The following is a 20,738-nucleotide window of genomic DNA, read 5'->3' as shown; positions in this document are numbered from 1 at the left end:
AAATTCACTTCTATAGTCTTCTTGTACACAAAGCTAAAATCATAATATTGATTAAAATGTTTAATGTAAAATTCAAACTAACACATGTCCGGGTGTACCAAATGAAATAAATTAAAAATTTATTAAAATAAATATATATATTTTTTAAATTGTTAAATTCCTGACCAATGATTTAAGACCATTAAAGGCTTAATATTATATAATATAATAAATAATGCCCAGTCAGTGCTAGAAGTGTTCATTATAAGATAAGAGATTTAAGGGCATAAAAAACTATAACAAAAAACTTCTAGACACACATTAGCCTTACCTTCACCTTAGTACTAACGATGCATAAGCAGTCCATTGTGTTCAGTGCATTCACCATCTCCTCCTAGCAGCCCTGTGTCTCAGCGTGAGCGGCAGCATGGGAGTGTGCGTGAGGCATAGAAACATGAATCTCAGAACAAACTTCTCATCTGCTCCAGCACTACAGATCCACACCAGCTCTGTCCCAAACCGCACCCTACCACACAGAACAACCACTCGCACACATCACCACTAAATATTACTATAGTCATTAGTTATAGTCCAGTAGGATGTAGATTTGGACAAAACCATGCTGCTCAAAAGAACCAAGTGTTTACCGTTGCTTTTTCCACGAGAGGATGCTGAGGAAAACATTCGTGTGTGTGTGTGTGTGTGTGTGTGTGTGTGTGTGTGTGTGTGTGTGTGTGTGTGTGTGTGTGTGAGACAGCGAGAGACAGCGAGAGAGAGAGAGAGAGAGAGAGAGGGAGCTCACAAGCAACGTTCCCATAAGTGTGAGCTATTATTAATGCACTTATAAATGCATGAACTCTATGAAATCTATTACTGTAAAATATGTAATTCCATGTGTACACACTGTAGAGCAATATTTGTTTCATTTCATGTCTGACCAGAAAAGAAAAATCTAAAAACAAGATCTGAACCATTTATATACCCATTTATACAGAATAAGGATGTTAATTCTAATCATTCTTCATTTGTTTAATTCCACTGGTGAAACATTTGAGGATTCAGAATTCTCTTATAATAAAGCTTCTAATAAGACAGTAATTAACATTATATATGCGTCACCCAAATGGAGGTATTGACGTTTCCTCAGAAAATGTAAAATACTCCTCTGAGAGCATTATTAGTGTATACTGTCTGTAGCCTTGGATTACTTAGACTTCGTTAGATCAGACACAATGAAGTTCTGAAGTTAAAGCGGTACAGACTGTGATTTTAGGTGTTGGGTTGTTTGTACCTTTTCCAACATGTTCACATCTCATAGTCCATCAATTAAATAAAATCGTCCTACCTTGGTGGTTAGTCAATAGTTCCTGGTATAGTTTCCTGCTAACTCAACTAGTGATGCAAATATCCTGCTTTTTACTTTCTTCAGGCTAAATTTAAATCTTTCCGTACAACCTTCCTCTATTTCAGTGTTAATATACAGTACAACCTTGTCTGGATTAGGCATTTGATCAATTCAAAAGGTGAGGGAAAAGACATATTTGGGTTGTCAGAGGCTGCATCCGAAATTGCATACTGTGACAGCACCTACTGCATTCGATTCAGTATCTACTGTATACATGGCCGTTGTGATCAGTATATGTGTGTAGAATAAAAACAATCCGGACATACTACAGCTGCCATGTTGGCACTGTCAAGTGACCAACAACTTACAAAGAGCCGACACGCTGCCTGGCGCCATTTTTGATTTTGACAGCTCTTCCGTGCCAGTCCCTCTGCCCTATGGGATAACGCAGTGTCCATTGCTTCCATACTGCAGAATCGAGGCAGAAGCAGTAGGTCATCCGGGTATTTCTCACCTACTGTTTTATGAATACTGAGAATTCTGACATACTACTCCTTCGGTGTAATGATTTTGGACTACTAGTAGTAGGGATTCGGACGCAGCCAGAGTGTGATTTCGATAAACAAAGTGAAAGTGAAGAGATGATTTATGGTCAACTTAAAGGGAGTCCGTTTGGTAACAGGTATACTCTTAGGGAGGGGGAAAAAAGGGTTCTTAGCCTTCTGATTATTTCCAATCATTTTAAAACAACTCAATCTTTTCTCACTAAGAAGAGAAAAGCTATTTTGAAGGGTTCTATCTAGAATGAAATACAGATTGACAAACTGAAAGAGTATTTAGTATAATAAATAAGCAAATGTAGTGCTTCTAAAAATTCAATATTGTAATAATAATAATAATAATAATAATAATAATATCATAAAACATTACATAAAGCTAAAAAAAATCATAATCAAAATCAAATCAACAAACATCACTTGATTATGGTAATATAATCTATCTGAGCAAAATAAGCTTTAAAAATGCAGACGGCAAATCTACACAGCAACAACAAAAACACTCATGTTGTTTGCGCCACACCATTAACCACATAATTACAGATGCTGGTACAACAAACTAAATTCAGGCTTAATTCATTTGAAATTGCATCAATATTTTAGAAATACCTCCAAAACAAAAGGTCTGATTGTCAATTTCTTCCTATGGAAATTCGTCACAATTTGTAGCGTCGACATGTGAACATCCTGATAAACAGATTATCCAAAGCAACTATCTCAAGTGTTTTCAGCTTATCTGCAACCACATGATCTATTTTTTTGTCGTCGCTGTGTGTTGTTGAGAAGAAATACATCCCCCTTCAAGCCTATAGAGTGGATTTCTATTAATTAAATCTGATAAACATGTTTCAAACAAGAAATATACATCATCTTCAAGTAGCAAGTACCACATTTTCAAGAAATACTATAATTAGATTGTTCAGTGGAGAAATTCTATTAGCCATGAAATGGAGTTCACACCCTGCTGTCACATGCTGCTTTGAATCAAAAGGAATGTGTAGGAGGAGTTTGCAAAAGTAGAGCCCAGTGGCAGAAAAGCTAAAGAGACTGAGATTCATCCAGCACTCAACTTTCACCTTGAGACTTGGAGAACAGGAGTCTGTCACATGTGTCGTCGTTTACACGCCTGAACTTGTGGTATGTTAAAGATGATCCGCTCGAGAGGCTTTATCGTTTCTGTTGAGGAACTTCAGCTGAAAACGTGAAGTCTCGCCCAGTCAGTTGTGAAATGTCTTCAGGACTAAACATAAAGTCCTCCTCTTGCGAAAGTAACATTTCAAAGATGAAAAAGTTTTTAAAGACTACGGGGGAAATAATTATTTCTGTGCTTTTGAAGGTAAAACATTGAGGGGGAAAAAAAAAAGGGTGATTTTGATTTGCAGAGATCAATGCTACGTTCGTGGTGCCTTGTAAGTGCTCATTTGCATGTTGTAATACCGTCATTTCCCACTTTGGCACGCTCACTGTGCAAAGTGGAAAATAAAACATTGAAGGCAAGGATTTTGTTTGCTCTCTCAGAGCACATAAAGCTAGCTTAACAGCACTTGTACAGTTACAGGCCTGAGTGGCTATTGGTACTGTTCTACTATAGTGAACTTCAAACATTCATGGAACATTTTGGACTGAAATTGCAGAATGGCAACAACAACAACAAAATATTAGTAGTAAATTTAGTAAAGTTAGTAAATTTAGCTAGCTGGCTAACTTTAGTGATAACTTTAATGTTGATAATTACCTGCTCAAAACAGCAGTTAGTACGGCCAGTGTTATAGAATTAACCAAGTACTGCGTCTGTATATTAACTGATCTAAAGCTAATGCTGCTATAAACTACTGCAAACTTTACACTGTTCTTTACACTGTTCATACTGTGAGCAGCCATGTTGATCTGATGTTATTCCATAAATGGGGAAGAAACTCGTAGCTGAGAAGAATACCCCAAGTTAGATGTCTAGATGTCCACTGCACATGGCGCAATTATCTCCCTCCGCAACCCTAAAGACATGTCTGTCTACAATGCCGGATGTGAAAGAACCTGACAATCAGGAATTTTAAATTCATTAGCAAAATTATCTTATTCAAGTGGGCTACTTTCATACACTTAATCCTTAAAAAAGCATTCTGCATTAAATATTTTGTGAAGTATGATAGACTTATGTTCAAATATTCTCTTTTTGTCATTTACAGTACCATCCAATGGCATATATTCCCAATCAAATGTGCTCTCACAGTAATTCAGAGGTTTAAAATGATCGCGCTCAATGTATCCGTTATTGTTTCTATAGTAACAGCTAATTTACAGGGAATTGTATGGCGGATGGTCTACATAATTTGATTGATTTATTTTTTTTAAACACGTAATTGTTGATATGGTGAGGTTTTCTATAAAGAGATGTTATTCAGCATTTTTTGGAAGGAGTCTCCAGTGTCAGCACTTATTAACAATCAAATGTAAAGCTGTTCGTTGAAGTTTTCCGACACCGAGAAAATCTTTAAGAGCTTTGTGGCTTCTCAGTAATACAACACATTGCACTTTTTGGCTTGTTAACTTCAAGAGAGACAAAAAAAAAAAAACACACACGTGTGTGTGTGTGTGTGTGTGTGTGTGTGTGTGTGTGTATATATATATATATATATATATATATATATATATATATATATATATATATATATATATATATATATATATATATATATATATATATATATTATATATATAAAAAGAGAGGCTGGTGATGGTCAAACTGGTCAACTAACCCTAGACACCCCGGCTACCACCTTTTCAGAAACTTCCCTCTGGCAAGTGCTTCCGGTCAGTAAAAAACAAGAAACACAAGATACTGAAATAGCTCCTTTCCAAGAGCTGTAACAATTATCATCAAACTCTAAATCACACACCCACTTCTCACCCACTTCAGTGTTTAATATTTTGCACTGACAGCACCCCAATATAAACACTCCTGCACATTCTTTTTGCACAGTTACACTTTTGTTGTTCCCATACTCTGGTACATGCAAATGTGCTTAGCAAAATAAAGTGATCCTGATTCTTATGTAACTATAAACATTGACAAACTGATGTGGTGTAAGAGGAATAAAACACTTGTTCACGTGCGGTTATTAGAACCTAATGAAATTCATTCGAATTATTTTCCCATAATAGCATGCCTTCTCAATCGCAACTTGCTATGCATTTGAATCTGAACTTCATAACTACAAATGCCTTTAAAAATCCATAAATGGTAAAGCTCTTTGGATGCAGCCACACTTTAAAGATTTGTACTGCCCATTTATATACTGCTGCCTATATTATTAGCCTAATTATGATTTACTGGAAAGGTAAAGGTCACATTGCAACTATTTGATACACATGAGATAGAGAGGTTTCTCTATGTGCACAAAAGATATGAAAAGATTTAAACATATATACATGTATAAAAATGTTTTCAGAGCAGTTCCAAGTATGGTAAATCATATCCATTTGTACAATTGATTCTGAATATTTTTAAACATCCTGGAAGTTACGACCGGCAGATAAACTAAAAATACACACTCTAGCAGTGTCTACTATTAGACACTCCTTGCTCTTGCTTCCTCGTCTTGTCAAAAACAATTTCAGCTGTTTTTAGTGAGAACAGCTCATGATGCTGCCTCGGTAAGAAAAACATGAAGAGAAACCTGGGCATAAAGACTACAAATTACAAGCACATCTCAAAGGCTCATCAGTGAACACGGCTGTAATCAGTGTGTACGTGTACTGCAATTTCAGCTAAAATGAACAGAAACATTTTTTCCATGCTTACCTTACTAGTGCGGGTTTCTGAGGTCACGTTTTTAGCAGGAGGACAATGCTCTGCTGGTTTTATGGGCTCTGTAGACTCATTCTGTTTCTCCCGTATGGTCACTTCATAAAATTCTTGGATATCTGGAAGAGGGTAAAAAAAAAAATAAAAAATCTAAATATACAATAATATTTTTTGCTACTAAATAATGTTTAGACATATACAATTAACTAATGCAGCTTTTTATCAATAAAAGCAATATTACAATCAGCTCAATATTACATGTACATACCCCATATTACATTACAGTGTTTTATGATAAGGAGCTGATCAAACATTCAGCATTCACACATTCAAACATTTAGTCATACTCTTCATACTTATATGGTACAACATTTTAATGACTTACATGTTCAGGGATAAACAATTTTTTTTAATGTAATGCTCTTGTTTTTCTAATATTCCAGGTGACCATTTGCTGTACCTGGTAGACTGTTTATCCAGCATCAATATATTTACATAGAAATCATACGACAGACATTTTCATCGAAACTACTTACAAGTCAGAATCAAGTCCACGCTGAGCAAAAACAGTAGCAGCACTTTAAGATATTTTAAATAAAGTCCTCATGATTCACATCAGTTTGCAGATTTATAGTTATTAATTCATTAAAGAACCCATTACATTGGTTCCTTAAAAGTGCTTCATCATAAATACCTTGTGCGGACTTATTTTTAATTGAGATTGTATGTAACGGAAACTGAAAAGTGCTATATTATTGTTGCTCTTGTTATTATTAAGTGATTTTGTACACTAAAGAAAAATATAATAATTATTACAATCATTTCAAAATATCCCATGCCACCAGGCAAAATTTTCAACTACTAAGCAATAACTTGACTCTTTCACTGCTTATTTTTAAAGCGTCGTATTTTACCTATTTTCTGGAACACTTTTAATACGCATAAAATCCTGTTAAAATCTCACTGCTTCAGCAAAGCTACAGAGCCAAGTGGCTTTCAGAGTTAATGGACCACTCTTTGGAAAGAGACCTGATAGGCCTCTACATCCTGTCCTACAAATCCCTCGACAGCTCAGCTTACTTACTTCTCACACACACACACACACACACACACACACACACACACACACACACACACACACTTGTGTCTTACTCTTACTTAAAATAGTGGAGTGTTGCTAGTTTATTATTGTTGTATTTAATGCTAACAGATTATTACTCTGTTTAGATTACTTATTGTGTATTCATGCTGAAGTGGGTATCTTCATGTTAACTAATGTTGCAGTTCAGTCCAGTTTAGGTTGGTTAGGTCGGTATTGCACAAGCAACATGCATAAATTCCAAACAGAACTTAAAACCACAAGACATCAAGCAACTAAAAATACAACACATCAAATCAAAATATTCATTCATCTTCAGTAACTGCTGTATCCTGGTCAAGGTCACGGTTTATCCGGGGTCTATTCTAGGAACACTGGCCATGAGGAAGAAACAAACCCTGAATGGAATGCTGCTCCATCACAGGGCAACACACACACCCCTAGGAGAAAATAGGTGTAGCCAATCCACATAATAGCATTTTTGAAACCTGGGAAGAAACCAGAGTACCGAGAGGAAAGTAGAAATGCGGAAAAACATGCGAAACACTACGTACACCATGATTCACGCTCAGGATAAAACCCTGGACCCTGCAGCTGTAAGGTGCTAAGTCACCCACTGCACCACTATGCCACCGTGCAAGTGCCATAGTGCACAGCTTCAAATATTCCTTTACAAACAACAGAAACGCCCTATTTTGGTTTCATTTGACCACAGAACCCAATCCCATTTGAAGTTCCAGTAGTGTCTGGGAAACTGAAGATGCTTGAGTTGGTTTTTGGAGGAAAGTAGAGGCTTTTTGCTTGAAACCCAATCAAAAACTATGCCACCGTGCAAGTGCCATAGTGCACAGCTTCAAATATCCCTCTACAACAACAGAACAATGGTCAAGGAAGTAAACTGAGCCAAATGCTCTACTGCTTGGAAATAAGGTACAGACCTGACCACTTTCCCTTGCCAGTAAAATACTCTGTAGTATTAATTGGGAGGTTGTGAGTTCAACTCCCAGAACAGACAGAGATGCCAATGTTGAGCACTCTTAACTTCTCAGATCTTCACTTAGATTACATTCTGGCTCAGTAGTAAGTTGATTTGGAGAAAAATGTTGGCCAGGGAGTGTAATGTTATTTTAGAACAGAACTGTTTTCAGCTACACAAAAAAACAACGAATAGCACCTTCTCCATTCTGCTGACACGTGACTGAGTTCACATGTATCCTAACAAAATGTCCAGGTCCTCTGGGAGAAAAACAGCCCAAAAACATTAAAAAGCCACCACCATATTTAACCGTGGGCATGAGGTACTTTTTCATATGGCTACCTCTCTCTGTGTGCCAAAACCACCTTTGGTGTTTATTGCCAAAAAGCTCTATTTTGGTTTCATCTGACCATAGAACCCGATCCCATTTGAAGTTCCAGTAGCGTCTGGCAAACTGAAGACACTTGAGTTTGTTTTTGGAGTAGAGGCTTTTTTCCTGAAACCCTTCCAAACAACTTGTGATGATGTAGGTGACTTCAGATTGTAGTTTTGGAGACTTTCTGACCACAAGACGCAACTAACTTCTGCAATTCTCCAGCTGTGATCCTTGGAGATTTTTTGGCCACTCGAACCATCCTCTTCGCAGTGCGTTGAGACGATATAGACACACGTCCAATTCCAGGTTGATTCATAACATTTCCAGTTGACTGGAACTTCTTAATTATCGCCCTGATGGTGGAAATGGGCTGTTTTCTTATGACCACTTCCCATTTTGTGAAGCTCAACAACCTTTTGCTGCACATCACAGCTATATTCCTTGGTCTTACTCATTGTTAAGAATGACTAAGGGAATTTGGCCTATGTGTTACCTCATATTTATAAAGATTTCTAGCAAAACTACCAATGACCCCAAACAGAAACAGATATATAGAGATATACAGACGTTGTATATCACACACGTCAGTATCTATTAGAAAAAGACTCAGCCTTATGCAAGTAAAACATCTGATCCAAAATGACCAAAACAGCACCATGTAATAGAGATGAGCCAATACATTTAACTAGGGCTGTAACTAATGATTATTTTCATAATCGATTAGTTGGCTGATTATTTATTATTATTGTTATTATTATTATTATTATTATTATTATTGTTGATTAATCAGATGGGGCGGAGCAAACTTTCAGTACCTTTTTTTTTGTTCATTTAAAATAAAATCCACAAACTGAGTGTTACAAACATAAATTCAGACTAAAATTTACACAACTGTTTGTACAAAACAGAAAAGAACCCAACACACATACACCAGAATATATATTATTAATTTAGGACTGTAGTTTAATTCGGTGCTTTTTGTGCATCCATAAAAAATAATGAATAAATACTTATGTGCACAATACAAACAAAAATGATATATATTATATATATATATATATATATATATATATATATATATATATATATAAAATTTATTTTATAGTATTTATGCATTATTTTTATGGATGCACAATAAGCACCGAATTAAACTACAGTCCTAAATTAATAATAAAAACTCACTTTCACTGCACCTTGTGGTTTCTGTTACTCACTGCCATTAGACATTATTTTACTTGTGATCATAGTGTTTTAATTAGACATTACAGATCTTACTCGCGCTCCTATTGCGCGTCTACACTGCACGTGATCAGCAACACGGGCTCGTTACTAATACATCACTTCCGTTATAATAAATGACAGAATTTACACTGCAAGCGTGCAAATACAGCATATAATAACAAGAAACTTAAATTAAACTAAACCTTTTAAGCAGCTTGCACTAGTTTCTCCAAGCCCCTTACACACAGTGGAGCATTTTGGATATAAACATAAGTTTGTGCTCGTGCAGCACTGATTGATCTCCACGGTGTTTAATATAAAATGCTTCCCTGCATTTCTGACTTCTTCCTCAGTCACGTGATGATTTCACCTCCGTCTGATGGTGACTGAGGTCATGTTGGGAATAAAAGGTAACACTGACAGAAAGTAAACTGAAGAAAGTCATTATCGGTGACTCGGGTGTCTGCTAATGCTACTGTGTGTATGACGTCATGTGCAGTCGCCTAGGAAGCAGCTTATACTTCCGGTTAATAAAAATAATTATATCATCACTAGTGATATAATTTGAGATGATAATACCTTTCTAAAATCCACACACTAGACGGTAGTGCAGAGTGCATAGTGTAAGTGTATAATACTTCATTTGGGACACAACTTTAGTATTTACTCTCCGAAGCGTGTTTTCGAAACAGAAGTAACGTAATGAGTAAATCTCCCGCGTGCCGCACGCAGACCAACTAATCGAAAATGAGATTCGTTGACAACGATTTTCATAATCAATTTTTATCGATTTTACCGATTAGTTGTTGCAGCTCTACATTTTACAACTAAACATAATTTAAGAATGCAGAGTTCCTCAATATTACACAAACATTTATATGGTCATGGGAAAGGTACAATATACCGTATATAGTATGGTAGTGATCCTCAGTCCAAGATACTGTAAAATACAAAATAATTTCTTCCCTACTAAGAAGAATATTTCCACAGTAGGTAAACATTTAAAGGTTTTCATTCAATATTGCATAAATAGGTCAATATTTCCATTATTCTATCATTCTGAATATTTTAAAACTCTGAACTTTTATTATGTTTTTTTAACTAACATCAGTATGATCAAAAAGGGATACTAGTCTTATAAAACTAAACAGTTAACATTAACTATTCAGACATCTTGTAACTACATACCCTTGTCTGTCGGTGACATTGCAGTTACTTAAAAAATTCTATTAGTTAACTACTGGGCAGAATTACGGACTCTGTTTAACATCAGCTTTGTCTGAAAATTTAACCCACTTTTCACAAAACTCTAAAAGTGACATCAAATACACCCCGCCCCCACACACTCATATTATATACATAGAAAGCTACTGATATATTTTCTGCATTTTAATTTCTCTCTCTCTCTTTTGCCTTAAGAGCAAACCCTAATGCCACCTCGAGCTCTGAACGCAAATACCTGCTGCAGGTGGGGGGAAAATAGTTGACATTGCTGAAACCAGCTGCTGAGTGTGTGAAATATGTGGTGGTAAGGTCAAACCTGTTTCACCATTTCTCTCCATGCAAAAAGCAAGAAAACAATCGCAGCACAACAGTGGATTTCTTTTTATTTCACCATACAAACGCTTACCTATCAGGGCATGGAAGAGTGAGCTCTGAAATACGCTGATAACTCTGTCGATGGAGTGTCGGAGCTGGGTGTCCTCTGGCTGATTCAGTTTTGACCTGTATTCTTCAAGGAGTTTCAGCGCTCGCTGTGTATCTGAAATGTTCAAATAAAAAAAACGCTCACAACCTGTGGCCAAAAAAAAAAAAAAGAAAAAAAAAAAAACACACACAACACTAAATGATTTATGGACTGCAGCACAGGTTCCCAATCCTGGTTCTGGAGTATCCTGTCCTACAATATGTTAGCATTTTCACTACTCTATCAGATATACTTCAACTCAAGAAGGATCAAGTGTGTGGGGAGCAGGGGAAACTCTTATATTTGTAGGTCAGGGGTATACTCCAGGACTAGGGAAGAGAACCTATGGAATGGGGTAAAAGAAATAACGCAACAGCAACCCCCTTTGCTCTGAGACCTATTCATCGTATGGATTCACAAGGTGTTTAAAACATTTCTTTAAGAGTTTGGTCCATGTTGACATGATTGCAGAAATCGCTGCTGATTTGTCTGCACATTCATGCTGCAAATCTCCTATTCTACAGTACCACATCATAAAGGTGCTTTACTGGATTCAGATCTGGTGACTGAGGTACAGTGAAGTCATTATCATGTTCATGGAAGCAGTTAGAAATGCTTTGTGACATGGCACATCATTCTGAAATTAGCCATTATAAGATGGGTAAATTGCAGCCATAAAGAGATGTATGTGGCCAATAACAATACTCAGATAGCCATTAAGGTATAAAAGGGACCCTATGTGTGTAAAGAAACCCTCCCCACACCATTACACTACCACCACCACCATCCTGCTGAACTGCTGACACAAGGCAGGTACTGTCCATAGATTCTGGCTGCTGATGCCTAATTCTGACTATACCATCTGTAAATCGCAGCAGAAATCACAACTGTCCAGGTGAGCCTCAAGAAACCTTTTCTTGGCTTACAAGAGTGGAACCTGGTACTGTATGGTCTTCTGCTCCTGTACCTGTACCCCATCTGAATCATGGAATAACATGCTGTGTGTTCTGTGATGCTTTTCTACTCACCACAGTTACAAAGTGTAGTTATTTGAGTTACTCACTGTAGTTACCCCCACTCACTGGAGGTTTTTTGTTTGTTTGTTTGTTTTTGAACCATTCTATGTAAATTCTAGAGATCACTGTGCATGAAAATCTCAGGAGATCAGCAGTTTCTAAAATACTCAAAGCAGTCTGTCTGGCATCAACAACCACGCCATGGTGAAAATCATTCTTATTTTTGATGTGAACATTTACTGAAGCTCTTGACCTGCTTCCACATGTTTTATGCTCTGCACTGCTGCCACATGTTTGCTTGACAGACAGGATAATTGCAGGATAAATTATGCAGGTAATAAAGTTACTGATGAGTGTTCACACATACATACATACATACATACATACATACATACATACATATATACATACATTTATACACATTATAGACACACACACACATTTGTGTTATGCAGGTAATAAAGCAACTGATGAGTGTTACATATACATACAGACTGTGTATATACACACACATACATATACACACACACACACACACACATACATATACACACACACACACACACACACACATACATACATACACATATGTGTGTATTATTCCTACTTAAATTCTTATTTAAGGAGCACTGCAGAGTTAAATTCAGGAAATGTCAATGTCAGTGTCAATTTAGTACAGGACAGATGTAAAGATGTACAAATGCAAAGTATGAAGATGTAAATTAAACATTGCAATCTCACCTTTCTTCCGCACAGGCATGATCACACACAAGGATCAGGATCAGGACCAGGACCAGGATCAGGTCAAACACTCAGTAAAAATGTTGCACAGACTTGTCTGAACCATTTGAAAAAGTAACTCCTAAACAAGGCACCGTTCATCAGAATCACAGTGATGTCTAAAACGGAGAACTCTTCAAGGTGTAATAACCGTGAACACTAAAATAAATCCTTTGCAACTTTTCCCCCGAGTGACAGCAAGAGCTCCAACATACAGATGAATGAAGTAGATGTATTCCAGTTATCGTGTATAATAATATGCATTAAAACACACTCTTGCCAAACTTCTTAGACTGAACATGTTCAGTAAGTAAACGCGTCAACGAAGTTTTTCGCACTCAAATAAGTGTTAGTGCTCAGAAACCCGTCTTTACTCTCTCCCCGGAGCCCTACACGGTCCTGTGGCAAACTTCTCGGGCTCTGCCCCTCCTCTACTGTCCTCTTACCAGCCTCCTCAAAATCCAAACTTTCCTCCAAAATGGCGACCTGGATATGGAAATGAATCACTGTGAGCCGACTCCCAAATGTCCACTTGAGTACCTACGTGGGTGCACTCTGTAGGGCGTGTATTAGTGAGTTCACTGTCGTAGGTAGTGCACTATACTCTCCACAGGAGCTAATCTATTGACGCTGTTAGCTAATATAGAAATTCAAGATTTTTGGGTTAGTTACTTCGTGAATCATCCCTATTTAAAAAATAAAATAAAAACTGGAAAAAAATACCTTTGTGGTTTAGTAATACCGTGACATTTGTTAACATTATTATAGTTACGTTTCCTGCTAAAAAGTCGAGAGATGCTAATAACATCTGCTAATTAGCATGTCATTTACATAATACTAATTGGTGTGTAGTTATGTGAAGATAGCAAGTACAGCGACGTAATATTGGCCTATTATTCGTGAATTATTTGTAGGGTGAATATATAATGAGCATGAAATAAGACCTATTGTAGTGTCATATGTGACCATCCAAGAAACCTCACAAAACCATTATTCATTCAATCATTCCTCTTGAGTAACCGCATTATCCTGGTGGATCAGCAGCCTGTCCTAGAAATACTGGGCATAAGGTGAGATCCCTGCTAAAAAAAAAAAAAAAAGAAAGAAAGAAATAGAAACCCTCATAGAATTTGTAATGGTTTTAATGGGGATTGTATTGGTTTGAATGGAAATTGTAATAGTCCCTGTGGGTCTCTACTGATACTGATCCTCTGTTTGTGGCATTTTATGTCTAGTGGATACCATTAGGGACCAATAATGGTTTTAATGGTTAGCTGATGTTTGTAATAGATTTTTGTAGTTGAAACCGTTAGAATTTCCATGATGGATTCTATTATTTGTTTCAGCAGGGATAATTCACCAATCCATCTCAGCACACTGTGCCACACTCATTTACACACTTATTCACATCTAGGGCCAATTTAGTACAGCCAATCAACGTACCTTCATGTTTTTGGACAAAAACAACTAGAACATGTAACACAAGCCCAGGCTCGAACTAGGGACCCTATTGGTTGTTCTTTTTAGCAGGTGTAGACATGAAATGTTGGCGTACAATAAAAAGTTTGATGACATCAAAAATGAATGGAGATGGAACACTTCAATTAAATCTCTAAACTCATTGTATGTGTCTACAATGATGAGTTTTGTATACAATATGAATATGACATGTTCAAAGTAGATATTCTCAAAATAATTCTCAGAATAATATCTGAATAGTCTTTTAAGACGAACTAGTTAAAATATCTAGCAAACAGAAGGTGAACAATTTGAACTAAATATCCCACTCAGATTTACAGTATGTAATGTAAATGTATTGATCCCAAGGAGAAATTTGTGAAAGAAAAGAGAATATTATGAGACTGACAATACCACATTCATGACATTTACCACATTAAGATAAAATGTGTCATAATTTAAATGCTTCTGTTTTGAAGAAGAAAAAAGGCATTCTGCATTTACTCTGTATGTAATTGAGTATTTATATATATATATATATATATATATATATATATATATATATATATGTGTGTGTGTGTGTGTGTGTGTATGTATATATGTATATACATATATATATTGTTTGTTTGTTTGTTTTGTTTGTTTTTGTTTTTTTTGTATGAACATAGTGTGTCATGACACAGCACCCATGTTTCTTCATCAGCCTTGGACCAATCAAATCACGGATAATATGTCAAGTACTGTTGTGGCAACATTGTAAAATAATTTATATTTACTGGCTATTAAATCAAGGATCCTCCAACCTTATCCAGCCCACTGTTTGTGACATTCCTGTGCCATTACTATTTCCTGTAGTTTAAAATAAATATCATCTGAAAGAATAGATTTAAGATTTTTTTCATAGTGTTTCAGGTTGTAATGACTTACTTGAAGTGGCCTTTATTAATGCTGTATGCCCTGCTGAAAAAAACAGAAACCATCACAGAAATTCTAATTGTTTCCACTACAAATACCATAACAAACCATCAGCTAACGATTAAAACCATTACCATTACTGGTCTTTAATGGTATCCACTGGACATAGGATGCCACCAATAAAAGGCAACAAATTACCAGTAGAGACCCACAGGGACCATTACAGTTTCCATTAAAACTAATACAATTCCCATTATAATTATTAAAACCATCACAATTTCTATGAGGGTTTCTATTGTTATTTTCAGCACGGTGAATACTTTGGTCAAGACTGTTACCACTGAAATTTTTGTTTGTGTTAAAGGCTATGGCTTCTTTATTGGCCAGATCCTGCTTTAAATGTTATAGCTGATCAAATGTGTTAAATCATAAGCAAACAGGCTTTTTTATCCCTGTGTTATTACACTGTGCATTCTTTCCATCTGTAAAGCTATTTTATCTAAATCCAGTTTAAATTGTTAATCACAGAGTGGTCTTAATGGTACTGTTAACTGTCAAATAGGTTGAAACAGAGAGCTGTACTTGTTGATTTTGATTGTTATTATGGTACATCAAAATAGTCAGTGCCTGCGATGGGTTGGCACCCTGCCCAGGGTGTTCCCCGCCTTCTGCCCCGAGTTCCCTGGGATAGGCTCCTGGCTCACTGTGTAGGATAAGCAGTACAGAAAATGAATGGATGGAAATTGATTGTCATTTTCTACTACAGAATTAAATGTTTTTCTTCGTGTATGTTGCTGTAATAAATATACTGGCTTTCTGATATAGTTAATTAATGATGAACAATAATTGAATAAACTGTACCAGTTGGTGTCTCATGACTTGACTTCCATTAGTTGTATTAGTCTGTGAAATCCTGTTGTGAGAGATGAATGCCAGGCACATGACTTCAGCACAATACCAGTTTGGGCGAGATGAAGCCTGACACACACAGAGGACAGTGGTCTCTTTTTTCCCCTAACACCTAAAGGACAAAGCAGTTATTCAATAGGTTAACAAAGAGTACAATGATATGGGTGATCATAGTGGCATGCTAGATCGTGGAAATAAAAATGAACTGCTTGTCTTCTTGTAGTACTAAGTTGTGCTAATATATTTTTATTCTATTCAAATAGAATTTCAAGCCATTATTCATTTAATCATGCAATTCATCTGAGAAAAATCAGGAGTTCAAATTTAAAATGAAATCATTAAGAATCAGTGTTAATGAAGCAGGTCCTGGCTAGGAAAAGGACGGAGTCTCTCTCGCTCTCTCTCTCTCTCTCTCTCTCTCTCTCTCTCTCTCTGTGCCTCTCTCTCTTTCTGTGCCTCTCTCTGTCTCTTTGTTCTTCTTAAAACAGGTATTGTGTCCCCACCACACTCTTTAGTCTGGCTATGTTTCAGGAAGCATAGATGCTCATGAGTACTGAGACATGTCAATTGAGATCCCACATTTTATCACACAGCAGCAGAGGAGAAGCAGGAGAGGTTTTCTTTAAATCAGTACGATTCCTATAAATAACCTGAAAACCACTTGCTGTTTCCTGAGGATGGCCTCACACGGACAGCCTAAAGAACAATCAGATTACTGTGGAAGGTATCACATAGAAACCATAAAGATGGCTGTGGATGTTCTTCCTTGGATAGCCTTAGGACTGCAATCACTATGAACAGTTTTGCCTCCAAGTCTCCAACACCGAACAGTTGATAACTTCAACAAAATAGACTTCAAGTTAAAACTATAACGAATTCAGAAATGACTCTGATGCTCATATTCATAAGTTGCTCATAAGCTCATAAGTTCCTAGGTACACAATTGCACTTTCTGACTCTATAGAAAACCGTTATAATAGAGACGTTATTTATAATGACACTATCCGTTGTCACCCAGATGAGGATGAGGTTCTCTTTTGAGTCTGGTCCCTCTCAAGGTTTCTTCCTCATATCATCTCAGGGAGTTTTTCCTTTCCACAGTCACCTTTGGCTTGCTCATTAGGGATGCACTTATAAATGTAAAATTTACATCCATAATTTGTATATTTGTTTAAAGCTGCTTTGTGATAATGCCCATTATAAAATTGAATTGAATTGAATTGAATAGATTAAGACATGTATGATTTAAAAGAACACAGCAATTATGTCTCATCAAGCTTTCTATAATTTATGCTTATTCCAGACCTTCAGACCTTTACTTGCGTGCTGAAGGATTTATCCTGATTGAAAAAAAAACCTTTACTTTCGAGATTTTTTACAACCAACAAAGTGTGCTTCTGAGCCACCCACTGTGGGTCTGTTGGTGGAAACACGCTTATTATATTTGCTGCTAACCAACAAAGTCAGCTGTTCAAAAATATTCAATATTTCTGATGTATTTCAGAATGTATGTAAGCAGCTATTGTATAAAAGTTGTACAAAACACACTTTGTTCATTTAGATAACTGTTTAAATGACAGTTAATCCAACAAAGTGTGTCTTGTACTTCAGTACTGTGTTCAAATATACATTTATTCTAAGTCACAGAATGAAATTCTTGGTATTCAAAGTCATTTGTAGAGTATTTACAAGACACTTGACTATTAAGTTATTGAGATTGCATTAAATATTTTATAAATATGAATTTTATAGACAGTGCATACTGTGGAGACTCAAATTCAGTCTTTGTAGAAACACTGCTGAATCCCAAACACATGCATTTGAATAAGTTTATGAAAGGAGGCTCTGACATACTGACTACAATGAAAACTAATTTGCAAGCAAGTGATGAACATTATTTTATATTCTTAAGCAATGTGAAGTCTTATGGGAGGATATTCGAATATATAAGATTTTCAAGCTTGAAAAAGGCAAATTAACACTTTTTAACAAAATGTCTTCTAATTTTTGTTTTTATTTCATACTTAGTTTATATTATATTATATTTTTTCAGATAGCCTTTAAGAATGCCTTTAACAAAGGAATAACATATTGAAATCATTCTCATGGCTGGATTGGGAAACTGTCACAAGGTTGTAATGGACATGCAGTTACATGCATAACAAAGATCTATTAACACAAGTTCATCATGAGTGGGAGAGACATTTTGCTAAAAAGTGTTCATTTCCCCCTGTGTATTCTGACTTTTGGGACACCCTGTAGTTCATATCATCTGCCATGTTCAAATATATAATTTATAAATGAGAGAAGGAGAACGAGAGAGACAAGAAATATTAATGAGAATGACAGAATGGACAGACCGGAAGTCTCTTATCAGCAGGGTGGCAATTAATCACAGTTCACAAATTAGCCCAGAGGTCTGTCATCATGGTCATGTTGTTTCTCAAAAGCACTGAGAGGTAAATGAGTGACATGTTTCATATCATGACCTCGGTATAATATGATTCTATCTGCCATTTTGGTTGAAAATGAGTTAACCACAAATGTTTTTATTCCCCTGTGGTTTTATTTATTTTCTGACCTGCTGTCTAAATCACCCTGGACTGTGTGGCACTTCTTATACAAAACATGAAGACTTTTACACTGGCAAGTTTTGACTAAGCAGTAATTATGCAGTGCTAATAATCCATGGTACATTTGATATTCGGTAGACTAATAGACCTTACCAAAGAGGTAGATGCTTGCTTACAAATTCTCTTATTTACTATATCTGAAGTGCTTTAACCCTGTACAAACTGTTGTAGGGAGAGAAAATAATCAGACTGAGTAGTGGATAACAAGTCCGTCTTTAAATGTAAAGCTTCTTCTTACTTGGATTAAGTAAAGCGCCATATGGTGGCCAAAATCAAAAAGTCAATTCAGCTGATGGTCTTGAGATGCTGAATTGATTAACTTGGCCGCTAGTTGTTAATTAGTAACACGGGCAATCTGGATTTATAATACAGTCTCAGTAATTCTGCATGTATACATGTTTCTTTGAAAATGAGTAACACAAGAGGAACTGTAATTAGGACAGCGCTTTTAAGAGACTAGATCAGTCTATAGCCTACGTTTATAGTTAAGACACAGAGCTGATTATAGAGAGGCAGAGAATCCTCTGTTAATCTCAGATAATATAACAACGAAGAAAACAAATTGGATGTCAGTGCACAGAGCTTTTTAATTAAAAAAATAATAAAAACCAGGCAGGTGTTCATTGAGGCATGACAAACAGTCACGTGGAAAGAGGGCAAAACACACTCTGACCAATTTAATTCATGCCTGATGATGCAGTTTTGAAGGTCACACCATTATAAAGGTATAAGTAGTATAGATGGTGTGCACACAACACCAGAGAGATAAACAGCATCATTTGAAATAACTAAATCACTATTGTAAATGCAGCTAGACAACTGAGTGTGCATCAGTGATATAAAATGCAAAATTGTATGTTTCCAGGCGAACAGACCCAAAATTTATGATTATGCACATCGAACATTAAAAACTGCATCTGCAAACAGGAACAGATTTTACAAGCTTACCGAGAAGAATAAGTTGACACATGATAAATGATGAATGCCACAAAATACAGCATTAAGCTGACATACAATCTAGTGTAAAGAGAACAAGACTGGATGGTTTAATGAATCATCTATTGCACCTATTGTCTACATCCAGAACTGTTGGCATCTGTTGATGGAAACACAGTGGTGTCATTAATAACATTCATGAAACATAAGCCTGTTCTGCTGGACAAGCTAATCCTATAGTGCAATAAGCATGGGTTACTTATTATGCCCACATGTACACTGTTAACCAAACTCACAAGTGGCTTCTTCTTCACTAGGATTAAATTAAATATGCGCCACCATCACTGAACAATCATTATACTATTTTGTTGAAGGATTGAACTGAAGAATGATCCAGAGTCCTACTATACAAACAAAGAAATAAGCAATATGGCTTTAATACAGCTTAGGTAATAATAATTGTAGTGCTAGATGTTTCCATTATTTTGTCCTTTCACCTCATTAAATGTCATACTGCAGTGTTCCTTCTTTATGGAGTTATTTTAAAATAGATTATTCCAGACAGCAGACTAAAAGCCACTGAATTGATTCTGATATTGGTTAAATATGGATGAGGTGAAACTCCATATAACTTTGTTGATAACTAGTTAAAGCGTCTGGCTTTTCTGGTTAGCATTTTTGTCTCGCAACTCCGGGGTTGGGGGTTCAAATGACACCTCCTCCACGTGTGTGCGGGGTCTGCATGTTCTCAATGTGCTTCGGGGGTTTCCTCAAGGTTCTCCGGTTTCCTCCCCCAGTTTCCACCATAGTGGTGTGTGAATGGGTGTGTGTATGTGTTGTGCCATGTGATGGGTTGGTACCCGGTCCAGGGTGTCCCCCACCTTGTCCTTCAAGTTCCGTGTGTAGAATAACAGAGTACAGGTACAGAAAATGGATTGATGGATGGATGGATAGGTTTTATTATTATTAGTTTTATTTGCTATCTCAGTCTCAGTCCATGATATAAAAAGTTTTTTTGAATCAACTGCTGAGTTTATGCTGACACC

At 36.3% G+C, this 20,738-nt stretch overlaps 1 protein-coding gene across 13 annotated transcripts in view; it reads right to left on the bottom strand.

Moving 5' to 3' along the window:
* Positions 1–13,333, bottom strand: part of dlg1a (discs large MAGUK scaffold protein 1a) — a 139,000-nt gene extending 125,667 nt beyond the window's left edge. For 8 of the 13 annotated variants that reach the window (XM_017479984.3, XM_017479988.3, XM_017479985.3 and 5 more), the window contains exons 1-3: positions 12,803–13,332; positions 10,989–11,120; positions 5,684–5,805 (exon numbers count right to left, since the gene is read on the bottom strand). In XM_017479984.3, coding sequence (XP_017335473.1) covers positions 5,684–5,805; positions 10,989–11,120; positions 12,803–12,821 — 273 coding nt within the window. In that variant the 5' untranslated portion in view covers positions 12,822–13,332. Of the gene's footprint in view, positions 1–5,683; positions 5,806–10,988; positions 11,121–12,802 lie in introns of all 13 variants that reach the window. The other 5 variants (XM_017479979.3, XM_053683478.1, XM_017479982.3 and 2 more) reach the window with 1 other exon arrangement.
* Between the last annotated feature and the right edge of the window lie 7,405 nt (positions 13,334–20,738).

This window comes from Ictalurus punctatus, chromosome 11 (assembly GCF_001660625.3).
Source record: "Ictalurus punctatus breed USDA103 chromosome 11, Coco_2.0, whole genome shotgun sequence".
Lineage (NCBI taxonomy): Eukaryota > Metazoa > Chordata > Actinopteri > Siluriformes > Ictaluridae > Ictalurus > Ictalurus punctatus.
Note: the sequence above shows the minus strand (reverse complement) of the source record. Positions and strands in the feature narration are given on the sequence as shown.